Here is a 24,501-nt window from a genome sequence, read left to right on the forward strand (position 1 = left end):
CTAGAAACTCGATCTTGCTTCAGGTTATCCACCGCCACCACCATTTTTTTTTGGAATCTCTCTTCACCTCCCTGTGTATCTAAATCTGGCTCGCCTCCCAATCCCACCGATGGTTAATCGCGCAACTGGCTAGGATGCTGCCCCTCAGCTCCGGCATATGTCAGATCCAACAAACCACCTGCCCACCCCTGCACTAGTCACTAACACCTGTCAACTCCCCAACTAGGTAGGCAAGACACTATTCAACAACTGTGACAGAACGTTGCTGCCTCGCTTGTCCTCCTGAATGTATTCCATTCTTGCTTTTTCTGGGGCCGTGGCATCCCAGGTTGGCCTGTCATATGGTCGTGTTCAACTGTCTGGGTCCTCTAAAAACCCAAAGAGGAACTCTCCAGGCCAAATGAGAACATGAGATCAAATGGGAAAATACACCCAAGATCCCTTCTTTCACACATGATCATGATGGCCCCATCTAGCGGTGGCCCAGCTATCTCTGGTGCAGCCAGGGCATCTGTCGCGTGCAGGGTTTCGAGGAGGCTATGGTTTCCCGCTACACCTTCTGTTCGGCTGCTCTTGCCGTCCTGCCGAGTCCTTCACATGGCATCCTTGTTTCATGAATACACACAGGGGAGGATTTTCGGGTTCTCCTCCTGCTGCATATCTAGCTAGGTTACCAAGTTGATCCGACTCGCCTCGCATCCAGGTCGTGCCATAGCAGTATCAAATACGATTTGGGTGCTCTGGGACTTATTCTTACTCAAATTGTCGTCCGCTAGGCCCATGGGCCATGGGCCGAGATGGACGCATGGACACTGTCATCCCATCCACTCACCAGACTCATTGCTTCGGAGCTTGTTTGCCAGACACACGTCGGGTTTCCGCACTGGCCTCGCATACAAGTTGCCACCAAGATTGCTGTAACTATTTGCCCGTTGTCGAGGTAAGTGGTCAATCTATTGATTCAATCTCTCTGATACTTGGCTATCGCCATTCAAAAGCCGACCTGAAATTGCCACAACGGCAGCATATCGTCTGATCAGCTTCGTCATGTGCTCAGTCAAGATGCTACGAAATTGCTCATTTGTTTATTCGTAAACACATTGCTGTGAACACCAGGTGAGCGGTGCGGGCGCAATGCTATGTTTACGCCAGTGCGTCCTTTATTTGGTGTGAGGCCATTGCTTTGATTGTTTACCTATGCGTCATCTCAGCAGAAGGCAGCAACTGCTTCTTACACTATGTGCGTTGTGTTGATTGTTTTTTAGCGATGAGTATGCTTTCACCACAGGGCAAGCGGTTGTTTTGTAAACAAGACAGGCGATCGACCCATCATAGATCAAGAACATCACCAGATCTCGACGTGAATTGGCCAATCTCCAGAAAACGGCTACTGGTCTATCTGTTCTTTTCCAGTCAAAGTAAAACCTATGATACTGCCGACTTGTGGAGGCCACCAGACCCCTACTAGGCAAGTTTCGCCGCATTCATACATTCATACATGCGCGAACCTCAACATCAGGCGATTACTCTTCGGCCTGGTAGTGTAAGCATCAATCTCCTCGATCCCCTCATCATCGATAACCTCTGTCGTCCAATTCGAGTATATCGCAGCCACGAGAAGTTTGATTTCCTGTGTAGCCAGATGGCTTCCTATGCACATACGACCACCAGACCCAAAGGCCCAAAACCAGCGGTTCATCTCCTTCAGCTGTTCCTCCGAGGTATGCTCAGGTAGCCAGCGGGACGGATTGAAAGAATTGGGCTGAGGAAATACCTCCTCGTTGCGGTGCAGTGTATAGGGCATGGCCGAGACGCGAACACCGCCCGGTATATTAGAATACTCACCCAGAGTGCTTCCACCAGCAATGTATGGCGAGATGCGAGGCTCAATTCCTGGAATTGGGGTGTGTAGACGTAAGGTCTCCATAACAATGGCATTGAGAAGCGGAAGTGCATCGATCTGCTTGGGGTTGGGTAGGTTAAAGTCCTTCAAGTCAAAGCCCGTTGGCAGGGGCCATTGAATTGGTGGTGTCAACGTGAGAAGTTCTTTGCGCAGGGCTTTCATCAATTCTGGTCGCTGGCTCATCTCCCAATATAGGTAAGTCAGGGCGATGGCGGACGTCTCATGCCCTGCGCCGAGTTGATCCAGCATATCGCTATATATCTCTGCCGTGGTGGTGTCGTCTGCATTGTCCACACCACCCTTGTCCAGTGCATCATGTCGAGTCGTGGGGAGAATCAATTGCTCGCTCGAAAGTGCTTTACCGGCAGCTCCATCTTTCGCTCGCAACTTCAGCATTCCAGATTTGAACTGATTATACACAACAGGCTCATCGCCAGGAAAGGGCGAAGCGATACTACCTTGCTTAGCGACGTAGTCATCCGCGCTACGGCACATGTCGGCATTCCAATCCTCAATGGTCAGATTCGCCACGTCGAAAAAGTCCGGCACGACGGGAATACCGAGTCTTTTGGTCAAAGTCTTAACCCAGGGTAGCTCGGCGGAGAAGAACTCGAATTCCCGCCGGCAGTGGTAATGGTGCATGATCTCCTTTCGCTTGGCGACGTCTTGTGTGAAGTTGGTTGACGATGATAGTCCGAATTGGAATGCCGACATGAAATCCATGGCCATGGCGTTGTTCAGGTCGTGCACGTCGACGGCTTCCCCGGTTTTGGAGTACTGGTCCAGCAGTGGCAGGAAGCGCTGGGAGAAGAGAACGTGACTGTTGGCTGCGACTTGTGGCGACGACGCTATGTATGATTTACTGTATACATTGGCGATGGTGCGCTTTTTCTGCGAATGCGGAAGGTGGTGAATGGTAGAGAACATATTCATGACACTACCCACCAGAACACAGTAAGCACATTGTCATCCAGCCCCAGAGCAGACGTAACAGTAACAATGGAAATAGAAAAATAGACATCTCTCACCCATAACTCGCAAAACGCTGGGGATACCAGGCATGCTTCTCCCAACCACCGGCATAGATAGTACGAATGCCGTTATCGACGCAATCGACCGCCAGCTCATTTGCTGCCATGCGCACGACACTGCCGTGCTTGCGATGCGCCGCAAAGGTCACGGCGTTGTTGCGTTCCTTGTAGCGCTGCCAGGTGATCCAGACGTCGCCGAAGATGGGGATCGACCAGTGCGCCGACGGAATGTGACTGAGCGGGTGCTGGAATAGCGGTGCGTAGATGAACTTGTACCCGGCAAGTAGCACGAGCACGCTGAAAGCCAGCACGGGGATTGTGCTGCCTGCCATGGCTCGGTTGCTCTATCAAGTGGACCGGACGCAAGTGATCCGGGCTTTTTCTGATGCACGGATTCGTGTTGCCGTCGTCGACTTGCACTCTCTTCGCCTGCCAGAGAAAATCGGTGCTTCAGCTCTGAGACTAGAATATCTGGTATCAGTTGACCATTGGGGACACAGAGAGGTTCCCGGAAGGCAAAAGAGCTCACACCTTGGACTGAAGCCAAATCGAAGATCCACCAATATTGTACTCACCCAAGATAGCTACGTCTTCTGGTGCTATTGAATTAGCAAGAGGTCTCGACCTCGCTCAAGCTCCTCACCTCTGATATTTGTACTCGTAGCATGAGGGCCGATCGTGATAACTCACGCTGCGGCCACTTTCTCCTCCCTTTGACATGAGGAGTCGTTGATGGACGCCAGCCTATGCCGCTATAATCCGTCTTTTCCCAAACGTTATTCTTGATGCACGGTGGACTTGTCCGAGAGACTCAAAATGGCGCTATGATTTGCTGCGGCGGCAATGGGCAACGGGTCTGGGGTCCAGATCATAAACTGGCAGCGGCATACAAGGAGAGGAAAGTTCTTGTAGGATGCACTGTCAGGGACTGTGGCGGAGAGGAGGGCATATGCCATTTGCCATGTTTCTTTTTTCTCTTCTTGCAAACACTATCACGTACTATCAACGCTGTGCTTTCCCTTATCGGCTGGCTGTGCAGAGACTTCCTCGTCTCCACTGCTAGACAATTCATCGTCGTCTTCGTCAAACCCTGCAAACCTGCGTTGAGGCTTCGGCTGAGATTTGGGGGTAGGAAGTAGAGCTGAGGGAATTTTGAGGCGGTTCTGCAGCACCCAGATCGCATCTGCATCGCCTGCCTCGGCTTCCTTTATGAGCCGGGACATGCCATCTTCGTCCAGCTCCATTAGGTCTTCTTCCCCTTCCCCTTCGCTGTCTTCGTCGCTGGGCGGGAGAGAGCCTCCACTTCCACTGCTCTCGCCTTCTTGCGGTGCGACATCTCTGCCCTTGCCCTTGCCCTTTTCCTCGTCCGCGAGCATGGCAAGCCGAACCGCATTCCGTACGTTCTCACCTACCTCTTCTTTCTCATCGACCCACTCGTCACTGATACCTCTACGACGGCCGTCGACCCCTTTCCCGGCTCTCATGTCAGCTTCCCGCTGCTCAGCCAGTTCAATGACTTGCTCCCACCTCTTGCGTCTTTCTTCTTTCTCCTTCCGTTCCATTTCTGGGCGCGTTGCAAGATAGGTGGCCAGGTTCTTGGCTTCCGTGATGGTTCGCAGTCGCCGGCCATCTAGGTTACGGGCACTGCCAGTGGCGAGCTCCGCATTCTGCTTCTTCTTGCGCGACGACATCCGTCCTCCGGCGGCTCTGAGCTGCGAACCAAAACCACCTTTGCCGCCGACGAGTGGGGCAGAGAGACGCAGGGGCAGGAATGAAGACGAGCTCGGGGACGAGCCGCAGCTCGAGCCTGGACCTGCAAGGACATGGTGCTGACAATTCTGTGCTGTGGGGCGACATTCTGATAGTAGTTCGGCGATCGTAATGGCCGGGGAGTCGTAGATAGGCGTGTTTGAGGTTGACGTGAGAATCAGGCGGGTTTGCGTCGGAAGATTCGCTGGGAGTACATCTCTAATAGCAGAGAACAACTCGGCAAGGGTCGCGGTGGCAGGGAGGGGTAGGCATAGTGTGGAAGGGACAGAGAGACCGGGGAAGGAGTCCAGCAAGATATTGACCACGGAATCCATGTTACTGGTTCCAACAGCCGACTTGCAAGATGTGCACAAGATATGTAATTGTGGAAACAGGCTCGGGAGATTCAAGAAGGGTGAGATCGAGGCACAAGAACGATCAGCCGGAAGTCTGAGTGTCGTTTCCTCGACGGCGTGCCGAGTAGAGTCCGAGGAGAGGATGTTTGAAACGAAATATGAAGAGAGAGTGTGTCTTGTGGCTTGTCGAAGTTGTACCTGGAACGGAGGGGTTTGAGGCGTCGATGATATTGGACTAAGAAAAAAGTTGCATGCAGAGTGGTGGGTCTGGTAAGCCTCCTCGGCCTCTTCTCCAAGTGTACCAATTACCATTATACGGAGTACGACTCAGGGTACCGAGTACGCTGTCGGCTTGCTTGGTTTGTTGGCTCACTAAATGCTAAAGTTGGTGGGGGAGCCTTGGAGAAATGGGTGCAGATAAAGAGACCTTCCAGGCATCAGGGGACCATGTAGGCTTGGGCGCGTCACTGTCACCTCTGGGCTTTATAGGCTGACTGAATTTGTTAGCACTATTAGTGCGGACTAGGTTGTGCAGCCGCGGCCTTAGTAGATTGACACTAGCTGCGTTGGGCCATGGGCAATTAGGCTAGAAAGTGATCGGCCAAAACGGTGCAGGAGAAAGAAAGTTGAATGGGAGACTCTGGCTGCAGGACATCAAAAAATAACACCCTGCCCTCTCAGGGCACGCGTCACTCTGGCATCGCATCCCAATATTCAACGACGGTTCGATATCGGATTTTGTAATAGACAACTATCTCTCTCTTGATCCAAGTGTCTGTGAACTGTCCGATAATCAATTTTTTTCTCCTTTCACTTCGTTCCCATTGTAGCTCATGAAGTTCAATGTGGAGGACTCCCGCACAGGCCCCTGGACTCAATCCACTGCTCCGGTCACGGACTCACGGCCAGCCTTGATACACTGAACGCAACTACGACCTCTCAAGGACAATTATACTGATAAACCACCGAGTATCAAGGGTCGATCTCTCTTCAGTCCCTAACATGCCCTGGCAGCCGCTGCCCCTGTCTTATGCGGTGGCCATCTACCCATTTCAACCTTCATCCTCACCGGCTGAACTCCCGCTTCAGATTGGTGATCAACTTTATGTCATTGAACAAGGGGGTAAAGATGCCTCATGGTGTCGAGGTTATCTGGTCGCACCGCCCACTTTGTTGTCATCACTGAACTCCGCTGGAAGAGCCGCCTCAGAAGCACGTGTCTTCTCCGGCATCTTTCCAAGATGCTGCATCGAAATTCGAGAACAACTAGGATCCGCCCCACCGTTTTTGATTGAACCTGGTCAACCAAAGCCAACTGCCCCGGTTCCCATGCTGAAAATCGGCGATGAATCACCAACCTCATCTGCCGAGCCCTTGGTCGATGAGATTTCAAGTTGCCTTCGTGAATGGTATGTTCTCCATTTGCCAGAGCTGGTACTAAGGCGAGAGTACCACACTTTGGACCAGATGTCACAGATCACAACGCGACTAGACTATGCCCGCCGCGAGCTTTTGAACGATGTCTTGACCACCCAGGAGAGGTTGGGTGTCCGTCAACAAGCTGTATGGGATTTGGTGCGAGGCAATAAGATGCTCAGCGGCGAGGTTATTGTCCGAGACCCTGCCCAGCTCGGCAAGCTACTGACTGCGCAAGACTCCGCCATCGAAATTGCAAAGCTACAGTCGGTAATGAGTGTCCTCGATGGTACCCCTTCAGAAAAGTCAAAAGCAACCTCATTACACCACTGCTTGCTAGAGGTCACATCGGTGACCGGTTCTGATCTTGATCACGCCACCCTGAGCCTTGCTCTCTACCAAAGGGATATTGGAGGGAATCTTGACTCGTACTCCGAGACCTTCAGCTCTGTGGCATCGGCCAAAATGAAGACGCTATTTTCAGATCTCAGCAACCGAGACATAAGCCGCGATGACCATTTGTACCTAACGATCAAGGTTGTGGTGCCTGAGTCGCCTCGAAGACCCAAAAAGCCGTTGCTTGATCGTCCTCCGTCCAGGAATGGAACTCTTCGAAGTCAAAGACAACTGTCCTTGACGCGTCGAAGATCAAGTCTAATGTTCGGGAAGAAGAAGAATGCTGAAAGGCCTCAACCCGGTAAGGATGGCCGATCAACTCCTCTACGCAATGAAAGGGCTTCCACGCCAAGTGTACCAGAAGAGGAGGAGGAAGGACCGAGCAAAGTGTCAGCTCCTCCAGTCCCTAGAACCGTTGCGGTTGGCGTCGTGGATATTGCTAAAGTCATGAAAAATGGCGAGCCATGCGAGGAGGCAGTGACTATATGGTCAACATCGCACCGAGAAGAGGAAAATTCACGGGATGATGACCAGATTATATCCAGGCTGCTCGGTAGCTTGGGAAAGGCACATGTGGTGTCCAACAGAGTGTCCAGTGTGAGCCTAAGACTTTCCCCTTTCACAGCACCCGAGGCAGACACATTAATCAAGAATAACCCAACCTCGATGCACTTGGTATCCAAGACACAGAAGATGGGATTCTCAGAGGCGCCCTCGAAACCTCGCCTGGATATCTACTTGAGACTTAATCAAGCGGTCATCACTCAGGGCTGTCACCTATCTCACCCTGAATTGGGTTCTGCGCCGATAAAAGCGCTGGGCCTACAGAACTTACAACTGACTATGGAGGTTCGTGACTCCTCCGGCCGGCGGGTTGAGCATTGCATATTTCCGTCTTCCAACGGTGCAGGGGTCACAGCGTTTCGCACAAATGCCGTTGAACACAACGTTCCGTGGGATCAAACGCTATGCCTCAGAATACCAACAGAGAAAGTCTCCGACAGTCATTTGGTTCTGAGTATCGCTGACGCTCCCGAATTTCCTTTTGCTCTGGCATGGATGCCGTTGTGGGATCGCCAAGCCTTCGTTCATGATGGAAAGCACTCTTTGATATTGCATGCCTATGACAAAGTCACCTCCAGTATTATTCAAGGTCGTGGCGCATACATGTCACTACCCTGGGATAATCCAACGGGCCGTGCCTTATACGATGGAGTTGTGGCATCTATCGCTACCTTGGATGTCGAGACACTGCTATCGAGCACCGAGTTTTCTCAAGATCGGACTCTGGTCAGTTTAATCAGCTGGAAGCACCAGACTTCTGTCCAGCTATTAGATATTCTGCAAAAATTGACCTTTGTGCCGGAAATTGAAATCGTCAAACAAGTCAAGGATGTTCTGGATGCACTCTTTGGAGTTTTGGTGCACAAATCCGGCGAATCCAAGTTCGAAGATCTGATATTCAACGACATCGTCTTCGTTCTGGGTATCGTTCATGATCGTCGCTACAATCTTGGACCTCTGGTCGACCAGTACACCGAAAATCATTTCCGATCTCCATACGCAGCATCTTGCTTGATTCGCAGCTTCACTCGCTTATTGCAGAGTGTTTCTGATCCCCAAAGTGCGCGGGACATGAGAGCACTGTTCAAAGTTGGCAGTCAATTCATGAAGATTGTGATCGCCTCCTATCAACAGAGGCGTTTTGGTTCACAGACCAAAGAAAACGACGAAAAGCACTCGACCTTTAAGGAAGATATGCAGGCCATCCTTTTTGGGTTGCAAATGATGATGCGAAGTGAAACGGCTGCCCTGGTTGGCAGCAAAACTCTACTCGTTCAAAAATTCCACACTTGGCTACCAGAATTACTTCCAGCGTTTAGCAAGGACGAGGTGATCAAGGTCGCCATCGATTTCATTGACTCGTGTGACGAAGCATCCGGCAAATTGCTACTCTACAGACTCATTCTAATCCTGAACTATACCAAGCTTGATCAGATCTGGACTGAAGACAAAGATAAGAAGCTGTTAGTCAAGAGCTGCGTGGGCTGGTTACTTCCATACTGGACGCCAAACAAGTCCTCGGATGATTGGCATGAGCAAGTGAGACTTTGTTGCTCGATTGTGGCCGAGTTGACACACTTTCCAACTCACTACCTCCATGAGTTCACACCCAAGCTGATCTCGGCGTATAACACGATCATAAATGAATCAAGGACCAAGCGGCGGTCGCTCTCTCTTCTATTCACTGAGCAGTACCCTTTTGTCGTCAAAGGAACAGACAACAACGATCAGTACGACGAAAGCCTTCTAGAACTCTCGTCATTAATATCCACGATTGCGCGAACGAAGCCTCCTTCAAATCCTAAACTTCACGGGCAAGACCTGTCTAATTACATTTTATCCAGTCTCACAGTCCTGCGATCCTTGCTCAAAAATGATGCCTTCCCTGATACGTGGCTTACGCTCCATGTATATCACCATTTCTCGGCCCTTACCATTCTTGACTACCTATCTTCGCTGCTCATCTCCTCTTATCTTCCGACTCCTGAAGATGCCGAGACATTTGACATGCAACTCTGGAAGTCCTTTCTGGATACAGTCCTCTCTCTTGTGTCGTCTCATGCATTGACGCTTGAACTCTTTCCCGAACAAAAACGCCGTGCTGTTTGGAAAATTGCTGGAGATGTGCGACAGTCTGGGGCGGATTTACTGCGCAAGAGTTGGGAGAGTTTGGGTTGGGAGGCTGAAAATGATGATCAACGCCGGTACAACATTCGCAAGCTCGGTGGATTCCAAGTTCAGTACGTCCCGAGCCTTGTGGCCCCTGTCATCAGCCTGTGTCTCAGTATGCACGAAGGCTTGCGCAAGGTTGCAGTCGAGATTCTTCAGACCATGATTGTGAGTGAGTGGGCGCTCAGTGAAGATCTGGAGCTCATTGAAACGGAGATCATTGGAGCTCTCAACTCTTTACTGAAAGCGAAGCCGCTCAGTGGAAACGAAGCCATGAGCAGAAAGTTGTTCATCGCCGAATTGTTAGAGCTGTTCCATACAATCGCAAACCAACCAGATGACGCACTGTGGACGGCTTTGGAAGAGCTTGTCGGCACAGTCGAAGAACTTGTCGATTTGCTTACCACAACAGACCCAGACGACGAATTGAGCAGTCCAATTGGCGCATCACAGCACAACGGAGGCTCGACGAACGGGAACGTTCGAGGTAAGGACACAGACTCGCAGAACTCCGAGGCCAAAGAACTGGACCGAGCGCGTCGCAGCATCGATGGCCTCAGCCCAACTTCACAGCAGCAAGGGCGCGAAAGAGAATATGGCGTACACGCACTTGAGTGCTACAAGCAGCTCGCAGAGGAATACGAAAAAAACGGTGATTACAAACGCCTTGCGAAGACCCACCGCGCCATCGCCCGGATCCACGAGGCCAGAGCTTCGAGTCGCCTCACGGGTGGTAGGGAGATGGCGAATGGACGTGGAAGGCTTGATGAGTACGCAGAGGACGACGAGTGATCAAATTTTGGTGAGTCGTGGAAAAATATTTTGACTGGACAGGTAAATTGGAATGGAATGGTTCTTTGGCGGTTGATCCAGCCAGCGCGGCGCCTCATGGCGAATATCAAGATACCCCCCACACCGCAGGATTTCGAGGAATGGAACACACGGGTATTGATGGATGTTAGCATTGAGGACAGGAAGATCGATGTACCCGAAGGAATTCAGACATCATCGCACACTCAAAGATGTAGGAGCCCAAGAGGAGGGAACAAGAGACACAGGACGTGGAGGCCTGTATTCCGGATTCTTTTCATCTAAATTCCCCCTTGTGCTGTTTGGCTTGTTATAGCTTTTGAGCGTTTACTTCAAAACATTCTGCACGCTTCTTTTATTGTCTATCTAGAGCGTCTTGTGAAAGAAAAGACATCTGGAGCGATCCAGATATTGGGAAACACCCAGCTATGGCTGCAACTCAATTGGAGACATACCAGCCTGCCTGCTCAGTGCCAGCCTGACTCGGCGGAATTTTCTAAGTCCAGGCCGAAGTCATAAAGTGCCCATGATGTCACAGCCTGCATAAATATTTGTGCTCACCTGAGTTTTTGATGGGACCATTCGATATCATGATTGTCGCTGTTAGAGGGATACTACTTACCTATATCAGCAGATTGGATTTGTTTACGCGTCCATCATATTCCTTGTATCCGTAATATCTAATCGTTGTACTTTAGTAAGACACAATTGGAGGTGGGCGGGGCCATCGGAGCAAAAAAAGGCAGGCAGGTGCCAGTCGCAATGGAAAGAATCCCATCGAACTCGGGAGATGGCTTGGCGCTCTCAGCCTCTTGCCACTTGCCCAACCAGAAGACTTGGTCGGAGGTCTCTGAGGTCCTTGACTGCAGGCCTTTTCCCTTTTCACTGCCCTCACTGGTCCCTCCGAGATCTTCTAGGTTCTTGAACAAATGCGCCTGGTCTGGCCGACATCTCCATCTCCATCTCCAGATTTCATTTTTAAGCCCGTCTTCAATCCTCCCTTCACACCTCATACAGTTCATCCCACTGCCTCTGCTGGTCTGCGCTTCCCATCACATCGCTGCCTTTGACCTTGCCACTAGATACGACCACTCCATCCCTCTTCTCCCTCAAAACCCCTCCTCCCAAGCGGACCCTCCTTCGGCTTTCGGTTTTCCTCCGATAAGCCTGGTTCCCCATCGCTCTCAAACTCTGCAAATTCGTGTCCAACATCCGACATCATGGTTAAAGACACCAAGTATTATGAAATCCTCGGCGTGAGTTTCCAATTCGCTCTTGTCTCTCAACAGTCCTTTAACAGTCTCTCCAGGTGGAAGTTACCTGCACCGAGGCTCAACTAAAGACGGCTTACAAAAAAGGCGCTCTCAAACATCATCCCGGTAAGCCAAGTCGTACAGTCCCAGTAGATCTGATGTTCATGTCTCTGACTCTCCTCAGATAAAAATGCACACAATCCCGATGCCGCCGAGAAATTCAAGGACCTGTCCAAGGCCTACGAAGTTCTGTCAGACCCCCAAAAAAGACAATTGTATGACCAGTATGGTGAGGAGGGTCTAGAACAGGGTGGAATGGGCGGCGGTGGCATGGCTGCCGAAGATCTCTTCGCTCAATTCTTTGGCGGCGGTTCTGGCTTTGGAGGCATGTTCGGTGGCGGCATGCGTGAACAAGGTCCTAAGAAGGCCCGACCCATCCACCACGTCCATAAGGTCTCTCTCGAAGACATCTACCGCGGAAAAGTCTCCAAGCTCGCTCTACAAAAATCCGTCATCTGTGCTACCTGCGAAGGCCGCGGAGGCAAGGAAGGTGCGGTCAAGACCTGTGCTGGTTGCAACGGTGCCGGCATGAAAACCATGATGCGTCAAATGGGACCCATGATTCAACGTTTCCAGACCATCTGCCCTGACTGCCAGGGTGAGGGTGAACAAATCCGTGATCGAGACAAGTGCAAGCGATGTGCAGGCAAAAAGACCATCGTTGAGCGTAAGGTTCTTCATGTCCATGTGGACCGTGGTGTCAAGAGCGGGCACAAGATTGAATTCCGTGGTGAGGGTGATCAAGTGCCCGGTGTGCTTGCCGGTGATGTTGTATTCGAGATCGAGCAGAAGCCGCATCCACGATTTCAACGCAAGGACGACGATTTATTCTACCATGCCGAGATCGACCTTTTGACTGCGTTGGCTGGTGGACAAATCTATATTGAGCATCTCGATGAACGATGGTTGACCGTAAACATTTTCCCTGGCGAACCCATCACCCCTGGTAAGTCTGACTCGCCGCCGCTGGGCGATATCATATGATGAATATCAGATGCTAATACCCCGATCAGGTGCCATCAAAGTTATCAAGGGACAGGGCATGCCATCTTTCCGACATCACGACTTTGGCAATCTTTACATCCAATTCGATGTCAAATTCCCCGACAAGACACAGATCCAAAATGTTGAACTTCTAGAGCAAGTTCTCCCACCTCGAATGCAACAAAAGCTACCCCCTCAGGACGGAATGGTGGACGACTTTGATTTGGAAGATGTTGATCCTCGTCACCAAGCACGTGCCCGTGGCGCCACCGGAATGGACGAGGAAGATGAGGATGGCATGCCTGCGGGTGCTGAGAGAGTGCAATGCGCCTCACAGTAAATTGCCCGTGTCGTGATGATATTATGAGACCAGCTAGATGGAGAACGACTAGAACAAATGAGGTGAGGCGGCAAGCATGGTGCTTTGCTTTGAGCATTAGCGAGCGTGGGGTTTCAAATGCATTCGATCATCTCGATCAAGCATCAGCATTTTGTTGGCGTCCCGGCTGGGCACACCCGCTCGGGGAAATGGACTGGCGTTTTCTGGAGTGGGCGCGACCGACCATTGCTCACGATTTTAGGTAATCCAGACCCACGTCGGGCTGGAAGCATGCATGTCTGCCTCGAATCCACCAGAGCGTGTCTCGCGGCCTACATGTGAGTTGTTAGACAGCCTTGCTTTGGCATCATAGACGGGGAAATTAGGATTGTGGGAAGGACACTTCATCGGGCATGTATCGAGCCATCCCTTAGGAAGGACGCGAATGGAACAGGCACCGCATCACAATTACAGAGACCGGAGTTGGGCAAATACGTTTCCAGGGTTTGAAAATGATATCCAATTTGCAAGCCTCTTCTGCGTCGACCCCTAGGACATGGATAGTCAATCCAAGTTGTTCTGGTCCGTCATATAGTCTGGTCTCTCGCTTTCTTCAAGTACGAGGTACTGCTCTGCACTCCAGACTAGTAGGTGAGTCATTATTGAAGCATGGCCTCTCCCAACTGAAGCTTTCCGGTATGGGAAGCTTGTACACACAGGAATCTCTTTTTTGTTTACTAGTCTGCCCGTAGCCTCACGCCGCGGAACTGAGAGGCTTTCAACTGATCCGAACTTGGCTCGTATCATGTGGACTTGGACCAATTTGAAGTCGTATTTCTCCTTGAATGGTTCAACTCTCATCTACATTGGTCTTAGCATCAAATCACGTCAGTCATCTCGACCAGTCCAACTCGTCCCAGGCGTATCGAATGCCAGGGTGTGATTGGTGGGGAATCAAGTAGCGGAAAGCAGCACCTCGTAGTGGCAGCCGTCATATCGTTCATCTACCGACGCGTAGGGGCTTGGGATTAGGCAATGGTCGCCCCACGAGGCCCCGACGGGCTCCCCCCTATGGAGACGATCGGCGCTTGGACGGGAAAAAAGGCTGTTGTAAATTGTAATGGGACGACCCTACTATATGAGCACGCCATATTGCTCCTGTTAGAATGTCGCTCTGTGAAAAGCCAACATCCATCGCTTTCAGATTGTGTGTGTGGCTCACATCACGGCGTCAACATTATTGTTGTCGGTTTCCTTCTTCCTCCTTCTTCCTCGCTGAGCAGGTTGGATTTTGGTCAATTTTTCCCGAGCATGTATCCGTACCTCTGTGGTTTCGTTCGGCGGTGTCGGTCTCTCGTGTTGTTCCTTCACCTACCTAGGTATCCGTACTCGTAGATACTGACCTCAGTCTTTACTGGTGTAAGCCACCACGCTTTCATCCTTCAAGATCCACCTCCTTGAAATCTGCCAGATTCACCTGCATGGTCTGGATATCAATTCTTTACCGTGGGAAAATTACCCTGCCATCATCATCTCACAGCCTTACAGTGTCGAATGTCATTCAATTATGGTTATCTATACTGCGATGGTCTTGTGCTTCTCTCGCCGAGCATCACTTGGAGTGCTTGTTCTGTAGACGAGGCGCTCTTAGGTAGTAACAGGTGTGCCACAAAGAGTTGCTTCTTTCATCGCCAAGCGAGTGTACGATACAAATGTATTCCACCTTAGGTAACGGGTCCCTAGGTAGTCATTCAACATGACGAGGGTCTTGTGCTTGTGCACGGCCTACTAGTCGGACTCGCACTATTGCATCTCCGGGGGGTCTTTGGCGAGTGCAGCGATCGGTGGAAGTCTAATCCATGTGCAACCGCACTTTGTCTATCTCAACCCCGTTCAATTCGTCGAGCAGTCGATTGCACCATCGACCTAGCCCCCATCAGGGCCATCACCGTCCCATGTTGTTTCTCCCTTTCGACTCGATGCTTCCGAGTTTTCTGATCTGGCCTGGCGAGTCTCGAATATTATTGTTGGAGATGGATTTCTGTAATGAAAAAACTCTACCCATGCCTTAGGCGGGGCCCAGATCTTCCTCGTTAATCAAGCTCTTGCCCTGATATCCACCTGTTGACATCAGCTTTGAAAGAGGCAAACATATAAGACTTTGGGGACCCTGCTCATCACATCATCGCATACCCAGATTTCTCAATTCCGCTACATAGACCCGGCGAAGAGTATATTTGTAGGGTTTTCCGAGCCTCAACGGTAATTTGAGGTTTCACTCCTCCCATTCTGTCCCACCGCTTCGTGTGTTGTAGCGAAGTACCACGGCCCGCTCAACTCTAACAATCCGCCGAAGCAAGGAACGACTTTCCTGCGGACTCTGAGCTCCTATTACATTATTTGTTACTAGCTTCTTCGATCAAGAATCTGCACGGGTCCACAATCGTACCCCGGTCGGAACTATCAGCAAACCCCAGCCTGCTTACAGACTTTCTCGTTTGCGGCGGGTAGTCTTGGGTACCACCAACCACCCTGGGAAAGGTCGATTTGAGAAACAACAAAATCCTTTGGTGCCCTTCCCTCTTATCACCGTCATCCCTCGGCTCGTTGCCAATTTTTCCAGCTTGAGGAAAAAAACCTCTGAAGCACATCACCCGGGTTTGATCAGACCAGAGCGTGACAGCCATGCCTTCCAGCGCGTCAAAGGTCGGCCATACTTTGGCCAAAGTGCTCGGTATCGACGTCAACCAGAACCAAGCAAAGGACGATGCCATCACCAGAGGCGAATCCACTTATTCAGTCAACACCGCCGACACCTACGTCGAAGAGGAACCTCACACCGTCGACTGGCTAAAGGAATTGGTACCCAGCAAGAGAGACATCTTCCACTATGTTCACAGCCTGTTTCCCTTCACCCACTGGATCTTGAGATACAATGTTCAATGGTTGATCGGCGACCTGGTCGCGGGTATCACTGTCGGTTGCGTTGTCGTGCCACAGGGTATGGCTTATGCCAAGTTGGCTGAGCTACCTGTGGAATTTGGTCTATACTCATCCTTCATGGGTGTTCTCATCTATTGGTTTTTCGCCACCTCCAAAGACATCACCATTGGCCCCGTTGCCGTCATGTCAACCATTGTGGGAAATGTCGTCAACAAAGTCGCCGAGGAACATCCCGAAGTTCCCGGATACGTTGTCGCTTCGGCACTCGCCATCATCTGTGGTGCTATTGTCGTCTTTATCGGCCTCATTCGCGCCGGATGGATTGTCGATTTTATCCCCTTGACCGCAATTTCAGCTTTCATGACTGGCTCAGCCATCAGTATTGCCTCTGGACAAGTTCCTACCATGATGGGCATCAAAGTTGAAGGATTCAACACTCGCGATCACACTTACAAGGTTATCATCAATACCTTGAAATATCTGGGACACACAAAGCTCGATGCCGCCATGGGTTTGACCGCACTCTTCCTCTTGTATCTCATTCGCTTCACCTGCACATTTTTGGCCAAGAAGAATCCCAGTAGGGCAAAGACATTCTTCTTCATCTCCACCCTCAGAACAGCTTTCGTTATTCTTCTCTACACCATGATCAGCTGGCTTGTCAACCGGCACCATCGCAAGAAGCCTCTTTTCGCCATCTTGGGCAAGGTGCCTAGGGGTTTCCAACACGCACAGGTGCCAACAATCAATTCTGATATCATCAGCTATTTTGCCAGCGAAATTCCTGCATCCGTCATTGTGTTGCTCATTGAGCACATCGCCATCTCCAAGTCTTTTGGCCGAATCAACAACTATACTATCAACCCTTCGCAGGAACTCGTGGCCATCGGTGTCACCAATCTTTTGGGCCCCTTCCTTGGAGGTTACCCAGCCACGGGTTCATTCTCCAGAACTGCAATCAAATCCAAGGCAGGCGTCAGGACTCCATTTGCTGGTGTCATCACCGCCGTTGTCGTTCTGTTGGCCATCTACGCCCTCCCAGCTGTCTTCTTCTACATTCCGAGTGCCTCTTTGTCAGGTGTCATCATCCATGCCGTGCTTGATTTGATCACCCCTCCTAGGACGGTCTATCAATTTTGGCGCGTCAATCCTCTGGAGCTGATCATCTTCTTTGCCGGAGTCTTTGTCACCATCTTCTCTTCTATCGAGAATGGCATCTACACTACCATTTGTATGAGTGTGGCGATCTATCTCTTCCGCGTCGTCAAGGCACGAGGACATTTCGTGGGCAAGGTCAAGATTCACTCCGTCATTGGTGATCATTTGTTGGAGGACAAATTCCACGACGGACGCCGATCACAAGACGAACGTGATGAGCGCAATATTTTCCTGCCATTGGACCACAATGATGGCTCCAACCCAGACATCAACATCGAGTCGCCCTACCCCGGAATCTTCATCTATCGATTTGCCGAGGGCTTCAACTATCCCAATGCCAACCATTATACGGATTATCTGGTGGAATACATCTTCAAGCACACCCGTCGAACCAACCCCGATTCCTGGCCTCGCCCAGGTGACAGGCCCTGGAACAACCCGGGACCTCGACGAGGTCAGATCGAACGCACCAACGATCACCTCCCGACACTGAAGGCCATCATCCTCGATTTCTCCAGCGTCAACAACGTCGACGTGACCAGCGTGCAGACCCTGATCGATGTCCGCAACCAACTCGACCGCTACACGACACCCGACGTCGTGCAATGGCACATCGCCGCGGTCAACAACCGCTGGACGAAACGCGCCCTGGCGTCCGCGGGCTTCGGATACCCCACGCTACCTACGGAAGAATACAGCCGCTGGAAACCCATCTTCAACATCACCGAGATCGGCGGCGAAAGCTCCGCCGCCGCGGTCGCCCAACGCGAAACCAACCGTCGCTTGTCGCACGCGCGCGACGAAGAAATCGGCCGCCCCACGAGCAAAGGCGACCAATCCATCTCGGCGGCGGCGGCCCACAAGCTCCGCGACGACAGCAGCTCCAGCAGCAACCAGGAACTCCAGCGCGAACTCACCAACAGCAAGGCGTACCACCGCTCCACGGCCAGGAAAATCGCCGTCGTGCATGGCCTCAACCGTCCTCTGTTCCACATCGATCTGACGAGCGCATTGGAATCCGCCATCACTAACGTCCAGGCCCAGGACCTGCTTCGCGCCGACCAGCATGTCACGCCCAAGGGTCAGGACTTCGCCACGGAGATCCCTATCGAGAAGTGAGAAGTCTTCCTGGTTGGTGTTGGTCCCGGGGAAATTGGTCATGAGATCTATTCTTGCTTTGGGTGGGTGACCAGATGAAAATGGATGTTCTTGTCCAAGAACTCTAGATATGGATTGATGTCGGCTTTCTGAGCTACGTACTTTCTGTAGACCTGGTGGAATGGTCGGTATGTGCCACAGACGAGACGAAGATATATCGCTTAGAATGAAACCCCAGTTATGATATAAATATACAACTAGTCGGAGTGATGGGGGGTAATGGATGAGAACGAATATATATACCACATAACGGTCGACCCATCTTGGCTTGGTGATCCAGTCTTTAGTCGTTTCAGGGCAATGCTTCAGAGATATAAATAATATATATCACAAACATATTTTCTATCCAATTTCCTGTGGCTGCCGTGTATTCCGCCCTGTTTGAATGCTCACCTTGCCCGAGAGCATTCAAATCATGTGATGAGCTGGTTGGTAGTATCTGCACATGAAATCACAAGTTTCAATCACCACGGCCAAACCTGCGCGAAGAGACGGGAGTAGACTTGACTCGTTCATTTCACTTGGTACAGAACCCGGGGCGAGGGACCGAGAGAAGATATAGTTGACCAGTTTATCCAACCACCCAGGAATGGATGTACTTTATTCTGGCTCTTTCCCCATCCTGTCTTAAATATGACACAGCAGTGACAATGTCATATCTATATCCGGACTTCACTCACTCACTCAGTCGCTCGTTCGCTCGCTCGCTCATTCGAAACCCCCAGAAGAACATTTCTTCTCCAGCACACCAACTAACTAGTCCACGCGATCCACAGCTTCTCGAGTAGAGGATCCAACGATGAAAGGAAAACAACGACGCGACGCGTGGTGGAACGTAAAGACAATATACAGTCAGCTGTCTCGTCTATGCCCTTGCCCTTTTCCTCTCGTTTTGTCGTCACCACTACCGTCGTGGTGGTCGACGAGGAGGAGGAGGAGGCCTCAGATTCATCATAGGCACGCAAGTACGACCATTTCATTCAAGTGACACGACATGAACATGTGACATGTATGTATATATGTGACGTTATGGACATTCTGGAAACATACGCCATGCTGTCGCGATGCTAGTAAGACATAGAATGTGTTCTTTAGACAGCGTTCCCAATTCTCGGCGCTCGAATTGGAGAGAAAGACTAAAGTAAAGGCTAGAAGAAGAAAAATTTGCAGTTTTGGCGGAAAATCGTTCATATCAATTGAATGGATCATCGCTTAAACATGGCGGTGACATCCTCCTTCCGCCAATCTATGTCCAGAGTCGAGTCGTAAACCTTCTCAATCACCATCTTCATCCGATCGTGAGCGTGCGAATACCTCGTATTGCATTCTTCCAGCACTCTTGAGACGAGAGCCTTGCTTGAGGTCCCCGGATCATCCGCATCCGTAAAGTGTTTCTCTACTCGCTTTTTCAGCGTCTCAATCCCCTTGCGGATCTCCTTGCCGTCATACGCTGATAGCACCTTCTTGATGGAGCTTCTTGAGTGACTCGGTTTGTTGGCGATGCTGGCGTAGTTGTCTGTCGACTTCATCAATGCTTCTGTACTTTCCAAGAAGTCAAGCCATTTGCCTAAAGGTCTTCGGATGACGGCGTCAGTGTATTGTGACAGGTGCATGAACTGATCATGGGTAGCTTTCTCGCTCCACTCCTCCAGGACCACATTGTGATGTGTTTTGGTTTCTTCGACAAAATAGTTCATGTTCTCAATCAAAAGGATATGATAGTTCAACGCTTCTTTATCCTCAGGGTCTCCACTTGATGGTCCACTTGAATGAACAGCACCCCCAGAACTGGCTGGATGGTCCTTTGCGATGAAATTGAGCGACTCCCACATTGCTTTGAGAAGTTTGATGTATGCATCGTTAACAATGAATCGTACCTCGAAAGGCGGAAGGTGTGAGCCAGATTCTTGAGGTAACATATCCTCGACGACGGCCGCAAATTCGGGGAAGACTCTCATGAAAGAAATGAGACCCTTCCTCTTCTTGACCTTGACCTTGGTCTCTTCGATTGCTTTGACTTGTTCATCGACGAATTTATGGAAAAGTCCTGTCAGGCGCTCGTGCAGTGCTCTTACTGTGCGACTGATAAATTCTTGGTTTGTCTCCTCATATTTGGTCAAACATTGTTCGAGTGACAGAAGTACCCCGACACCTTGCATCTGATCGAGTTTAAGGACCCATTCAACCAGACTCTGCAGTTCCAGTGGCCAGAAAGAATAAATCCCCTCTGTGGTATTTTGAACAATTTTAGCCATATCTCTGTCAGGGTCATATAATTGCTTCGCCTGTAAGTTGGGAAGTTTCCTTTGACTAGGACTCCGCAATTGGACAACCTCTGCAAAATCTGCATTCGACTGGGAACCAAGATGGAAGAATTGAACGATAAAGTTCTGTTCCTCAGCAATTGCTGCAGCTTGTTGTTCAAGCACAGTGCTGAAGATATTCCATCCTTCAGGTCTGCCTTCCCGTTTACCACCGATGGACTGACGTAAAGCACTAGTCTTGACGGTTCTATTTCTCTTGACAGTGAGCTTTCGTGCGGCGGAGGAAGTCAGCGATTCTTCAACCTTGTCTTTCTCCTGGTGGGTGAAGAGGATTTCCTGTTCTTCGCCCCCAGGTCTCCTGGCATTCTTCCTCATCGCCATCGCATAATCTCGAAACTGATCAGAGTAAGTTTCCTTGAAGACAATCTCGTAATTCCGGATCAACAAGGACCACTCATATTGATTGACTTCGCGGACGAAGAGCATGCTTGGATTGTACACCCAAAGTTCCTGTCTCGAAGCATTGTTTGCTTTCAGGTTGAGTGACACCAGTGATGCAGAGCTATTGGTCGAGATATTTTCTTCACTGGCGCGTCGCTTCGCGTTGGAAAACATTGACTTCATGAATTGATTGAATCGGTTCATGAACATAAGTGACTCCTCCTTGTATTCGTCTTTCTTTTGTCGAACAGCACGCATCTGTCCGATCTCGGTATCAGCGTAGACACCCAATCCACTCCTATTCGATGCAGAAACTTGGCGAAGCTTATTCTGACGGATATCAGGATCGATTGTCAACATGGCTCGATAGAGTAGAGTCAGAGACTGTTCAATGGCTTGAATTCCATCATTGGTGTCAATGGGAGCAGATTGAAGAGCACGTAGATCTCCAGAAGATATCGTAAGTGTCTTCAGAAGACTCTCCATCTCTTTTTGAAGTAGCTTCTGGTTCGCAGTTTGCACCTGCAAACCCTGCCCTTGAGCTTCAATATACTCGATATCGTCATGAAGAGTGTCCAATTCATGAGCATAAAGAGTAAGTAGCCCATCAAGTTCCTCACATTCGGCAATTGCTTTATCAAATGCTTTGGACAATTCCTGTACCTTACTTTCTTGTTGTTCAACGTGACCCAACCACCCGCTTGCTTGTGCGCGGCCGATCTCTCTGCGGATTTCGGTCTCAAATTCTTCGACCTTTGTATGGTTAGAAAGCCTTCCATCCCAACCAAACTCGGTCAGAAGTTCGTTGAAATCTGCGCCACGGCCATCCAGTATTCGTGGATCGATACCTAATGCAGCACAATGCTTTTCAACTTCCGCTTCCAGCCTTTGCCGACGTTTCCTTTGTGGTGAACCTGACCGAGCTTTATCGGGGGATTCTTCACGCTTCTCGTCTTTCTCCGGTACCGCTGGAGGTGCTGAAGGTGTACTAGGTCGTATAACGCTGTCAGAAGTCGCGGTCCTTTCAACCTGTACACGGGGAACCGGGTCAGCAGGGAGAGGTTTGGGAGTTGAAGGTCGATCCTTCTCCGAAGTAGGTGTCGCAACCTCGGGAGTTCCACTTCGTGCACTGTCGCCACTCATCCCTCTCAGCAATGGCGCTGGAACAACGCTTGTGATACCGTCGGGTTCGTTGGAACTCCTTTCTTGCAACGCCTTGAGCCGGGCACCTGCACCGCCTTGTCTTGGCTGGAAAGCGGCTGCAGCGAGGGCAGCTCTCCGGAATTGGCCTGCAATGTCCTTGGAAGACTTTTTCTTCACCATGGGACCAAGGCCAGGACGGTGCTCTTCCTCGATCTTTGTAGCAGCCGTCTCCAAAGGTTCATCCGTGACTGGCTCGTTTGTAATGGACTGTGGGGCCACTTGCTCGGATACGGGGGGCTCGCTAGGAACTGTTTTGGGTTGCACAGGGTCGTTTGCCGGCGCTTTGCTATGTTGAGCATTTTGGTTCGCAGCAAAATAATCAGACCCAGGAACCTTCTCGGTCTCATCGCTCAACCCGCTTGGTGTTCCAAGCGGTGTGACAAAAGTACTATTGCTTTGACTATTTGGAGCAGCCGGCTGAGGAGGTTTGAGATCTATCGAGGCAACATTGGATTTTTTGACATCTGGTAGAGGCTGGCCAAAATCCAAGGTGGGAATACTAGGCGGAGCTTCAGGAGTCCTACGATCGGTCGTTGCCGTACTGGGACGTGAGCTAACGAAGGAGTCGCTGCCACCACGGAACGATTCCTGGCTAGGGGCAGGTCCGAGTCTTTTGCCTTGGAACTCCTGGCCAGGAGGTCGAGCTCCGCCATATCCATTGGACTTGAGACTTGGTGGCTCCGGCGTTGTTTGTAGCGAACTTTGTGAGGGTTTGGGACTGAGCGAAGGTCTAGGTGTTTGTTGAATACTCGACAATGAAGGATTACGAGTGTCGTCTCTCGCTGCCAGATGAGCACCATACGGCTGCTGCGGTCGGGGACTTTCACGAAGGGGTGTTCCACGATCAGGTCTTAGTGGCGGTGGTTGATCCTGAATGCCAGCTGACGGTGGTCGCTGTCCATCTCGAGTAAACGGACGATACTGGCCACCATTGTTTCCACGCTCTTGTTCTTGCGACACAAATCTGTTGCCATCTCTACTAGGTGGTGGCTGATGAGCTACGTAAGGTGACTGTGGACGGGCTGCGTTTATCGCGGGGATCGTCGGGGGTTGAGAGGGAATCTGGGGTGGAGGAGATGTACGATCTGGAGGTATGACGGGGGAAAAGGCCGAGTTTTGTGTCGGAGTGGCTTGGGCGGATAAGGCGGGACCAACCAACTGGGTGACTTCTTGCGAAGTAAAACCCAGGAGATCAGGGACCTTGCCTCCAGTGTATTTCCGAAAGATCTTGACAAGGCTGGCAATGAAGAAATCCTTCTCTTTTGAAGTGGGGGCTTGCCAAAAATAAGGCTTCCCGAGAGTAACGGTAAAGCCAGTACTGGTGGCCCACTGCTTCTCCATCTCCTGCTGACGGGTGGTGGGAACGAGAGCGGCATAAGATAGGATGTGTGAGAGGTCCTCCAAGGGCCAGGTCTTACCAATGGAGAATGTGCCATTAGGATTCTCACGAGCCTTGTGAACCCTCACTTTTCCTGATCGCCGAACGGCAACAAGGATGACTCTATTCTTTTTATTGCCGGCCGGGGAGTCGGGGGGCGGCGGCGAAGAGGGATAAGAAGCATCTTCAAAGATCTTGACGTGTGTGATGTAGGACTCGAGCTGCATGCCATCCGGATCCCTCTTGTTGAAGCAGCTCTCGATAATGCGTCTCTTCTCATCTTCGAAACGCGCGGCGCGGGACTGGTTGGATTCAGGTTGAGTTGGGGTTTGTGCACTGGCAATGCTGAGCGAACCATTGCGATCGCCGTTGGAGAAGGACGGAGGCTGTCGATTGCCAGAATATAGCGGTTGTGAATTCATCTTGGATAGAGGCGGCGAGCGGAGGCATCCTCGTCCAGGGAAAGAATCACGATGGGCGTGGGATCATGGCTGAGAGGAGTGCAGGGCAGGCAGCGGTACAGATACCAGTGACGGTTGAGGTACAGATAAAAGTCGAGGTGGGTTTAGAAGAGATAGCAGTGTAAATGTGGCTTATGCAATTGAACGCTGTAACGTGTACCAACCCGGTCGATGAAAGCCAGCAGTGCTACTCTGTGAGTGTGTAGAGACTCCTCCTCGTATGAATTGTATGGCAGGACCAATCCCCAGAGTCTAACCCGAAATGGATGCTTAGTCGGAAAAGGAGTCACTAACGCCAAGACTGACATGGCGGTGGTGGAGTTGAATTGTATGAGCACTTGCATTGCGAGGAAAGTACTTTGGCATATGTTTCGAGGACATAAAGGTCTTCTTCTATCCTCACAATCGAGGAGTGGTCGATTGTCAGTTCACTTAGTTATCTAGACCTTGGAGGTCTTTTGTATCTCAATTTGACTGACTTCTAA

The 24,501-nt window shown here is 50.8% G+C and overlaps 6 protein-coding genes across 6 annotated transcripts; 3 read left to right on the forward strand and 3 right to left on the reverse strand.

Moving 5' to 3' along the window:
* Nucleotides 1–1,492: 1,492 nt before the first annotated feature.
* Nucleotides 1,493–3,266, reverse strand: LTR84_005054 (uncharacterized protein; the record flags this gene model as incomplete). The annotated part of the gene is made up of 2 exons (XM_064848626.1): nucleotides 1,493–2,840; nucleotides 2,932–3,266. The coding sequence occupies 2 exons, from the start codon at nucleotides 3,264–3,266 to the stop codon at nucleotides 1,493–1,495; spliced, it is 1,683 nt and encodes a 560-aa protein (XP_064711250.1).
* Nucleotides 3,267–3,926: 660 nt separating this feature from the next.
* Nucleotides 3,927–5,018, reverse strand: LTR84_005055 (uncharacterized protein; the record flags this gene model as incomplete). Its single annotated transcript, XM_064848627.1, has 1 exon — nucleotides 3,927–5,018. The coding sequence occupies one exon, from the start codon at nucleotides 5,016–5,018 to the stop codon at nucleotides 3,927–3,929; it is 1,092 nt and encodes a 363-aa protein (XP_064711251.1).
* A 1,023-nt stretch (nucleotides 5,019–6,041) lies between these two features.
* Nucleotides 6,042–10,376, forward strand: LTR84_005056 (uncharacterized protein; the record flags this gene model as incomplete). The annotated part of the gene is made up of 1 exon (XM_064848628.1): nucleotides 6,042–10,376. One exon carries the CDS (start codon nucleotides 6,042–6,044, stop codon nucleotides 10,374–10,376), a length of 4,335 nt encoding a protein of 1,444 aa, XP_064711252.1.
* Nucleotides 10,377–11,614: 1,238 nt separating this feature from the next.
* LTR84_005057 (uncharacterized protein) lies at nucleotides 11,615–13,031 on the forward strand (the record flags this gene model as incomplete). Its single annotated transcript, XM_064848629.1, has 4 exons — nucleotides 11,615–11,650; nucleotides 11,704–11,773; nucleotides 11,832–12,653; nucleotides 12,721–13,031. 4 exons carry the CDS (start codon nucleotides 11,615–11,617, stop codon nucleotides 13,029–13,031), a joined length of 1,239 nt encoding a protein of 412 aa, XP_064711253.1.
* Nucleotides 13,032–15,695: 2,664 nt separating this feature from the next.
* LTR84_005058 (uncharacterized protein) lies at nucleotides 15,696–18,230 on the forward strand (the record flags this gene model as incomplete). Its single annotated transcript, XM_064848630.1, has 1 exon — nucleotides 15,696–18,230. The coding sequence occupies one exon, from the start codon at nucleotides 15,696–15,698 to the stop codon at nucleotides 18,228–18,230; it is 2,535 nt and encodes an 844-aa protein (XP_064711254.1).
* Nucleotides 18,231–19,474: 1,244 nt separating this feature from the next.
* On the reverse strand, nucleotides 19,475–23,977 carry LTR84_005059 (uncharacterized protein; the record flags this gene model as incomplete). The annotated part of the gene is made up of 1 exon (XM_064848631.1): nucleotides 19,475–23,977. One exon carries the CDS (start codon nucleotides 23,975–23,977, stop codon nucleotides 19,475–19,477), a length of 4,503 nt encoding a protein of 1,500 aa, XP_064711255.1.
* Nucleotides 23,978–24,501: the final 524 nt, after the last annotated feature.

This window comes from Exophiala bonariae (genome assembly GCF_035927105.1).
Source record: "Exophiala bonariae strain CCFEE 5792 chromosome Unknown scaffold_2, whole genome shotgun sequence".
Taxonomy (NCBI): domain Eukaryota; kingdom Fungi; phylum Ascomycota; class Eurotiomycetes; order Chaetothyriales; family Herpotrichiellaceae; genus Exophiala; species Exophiala bonariae.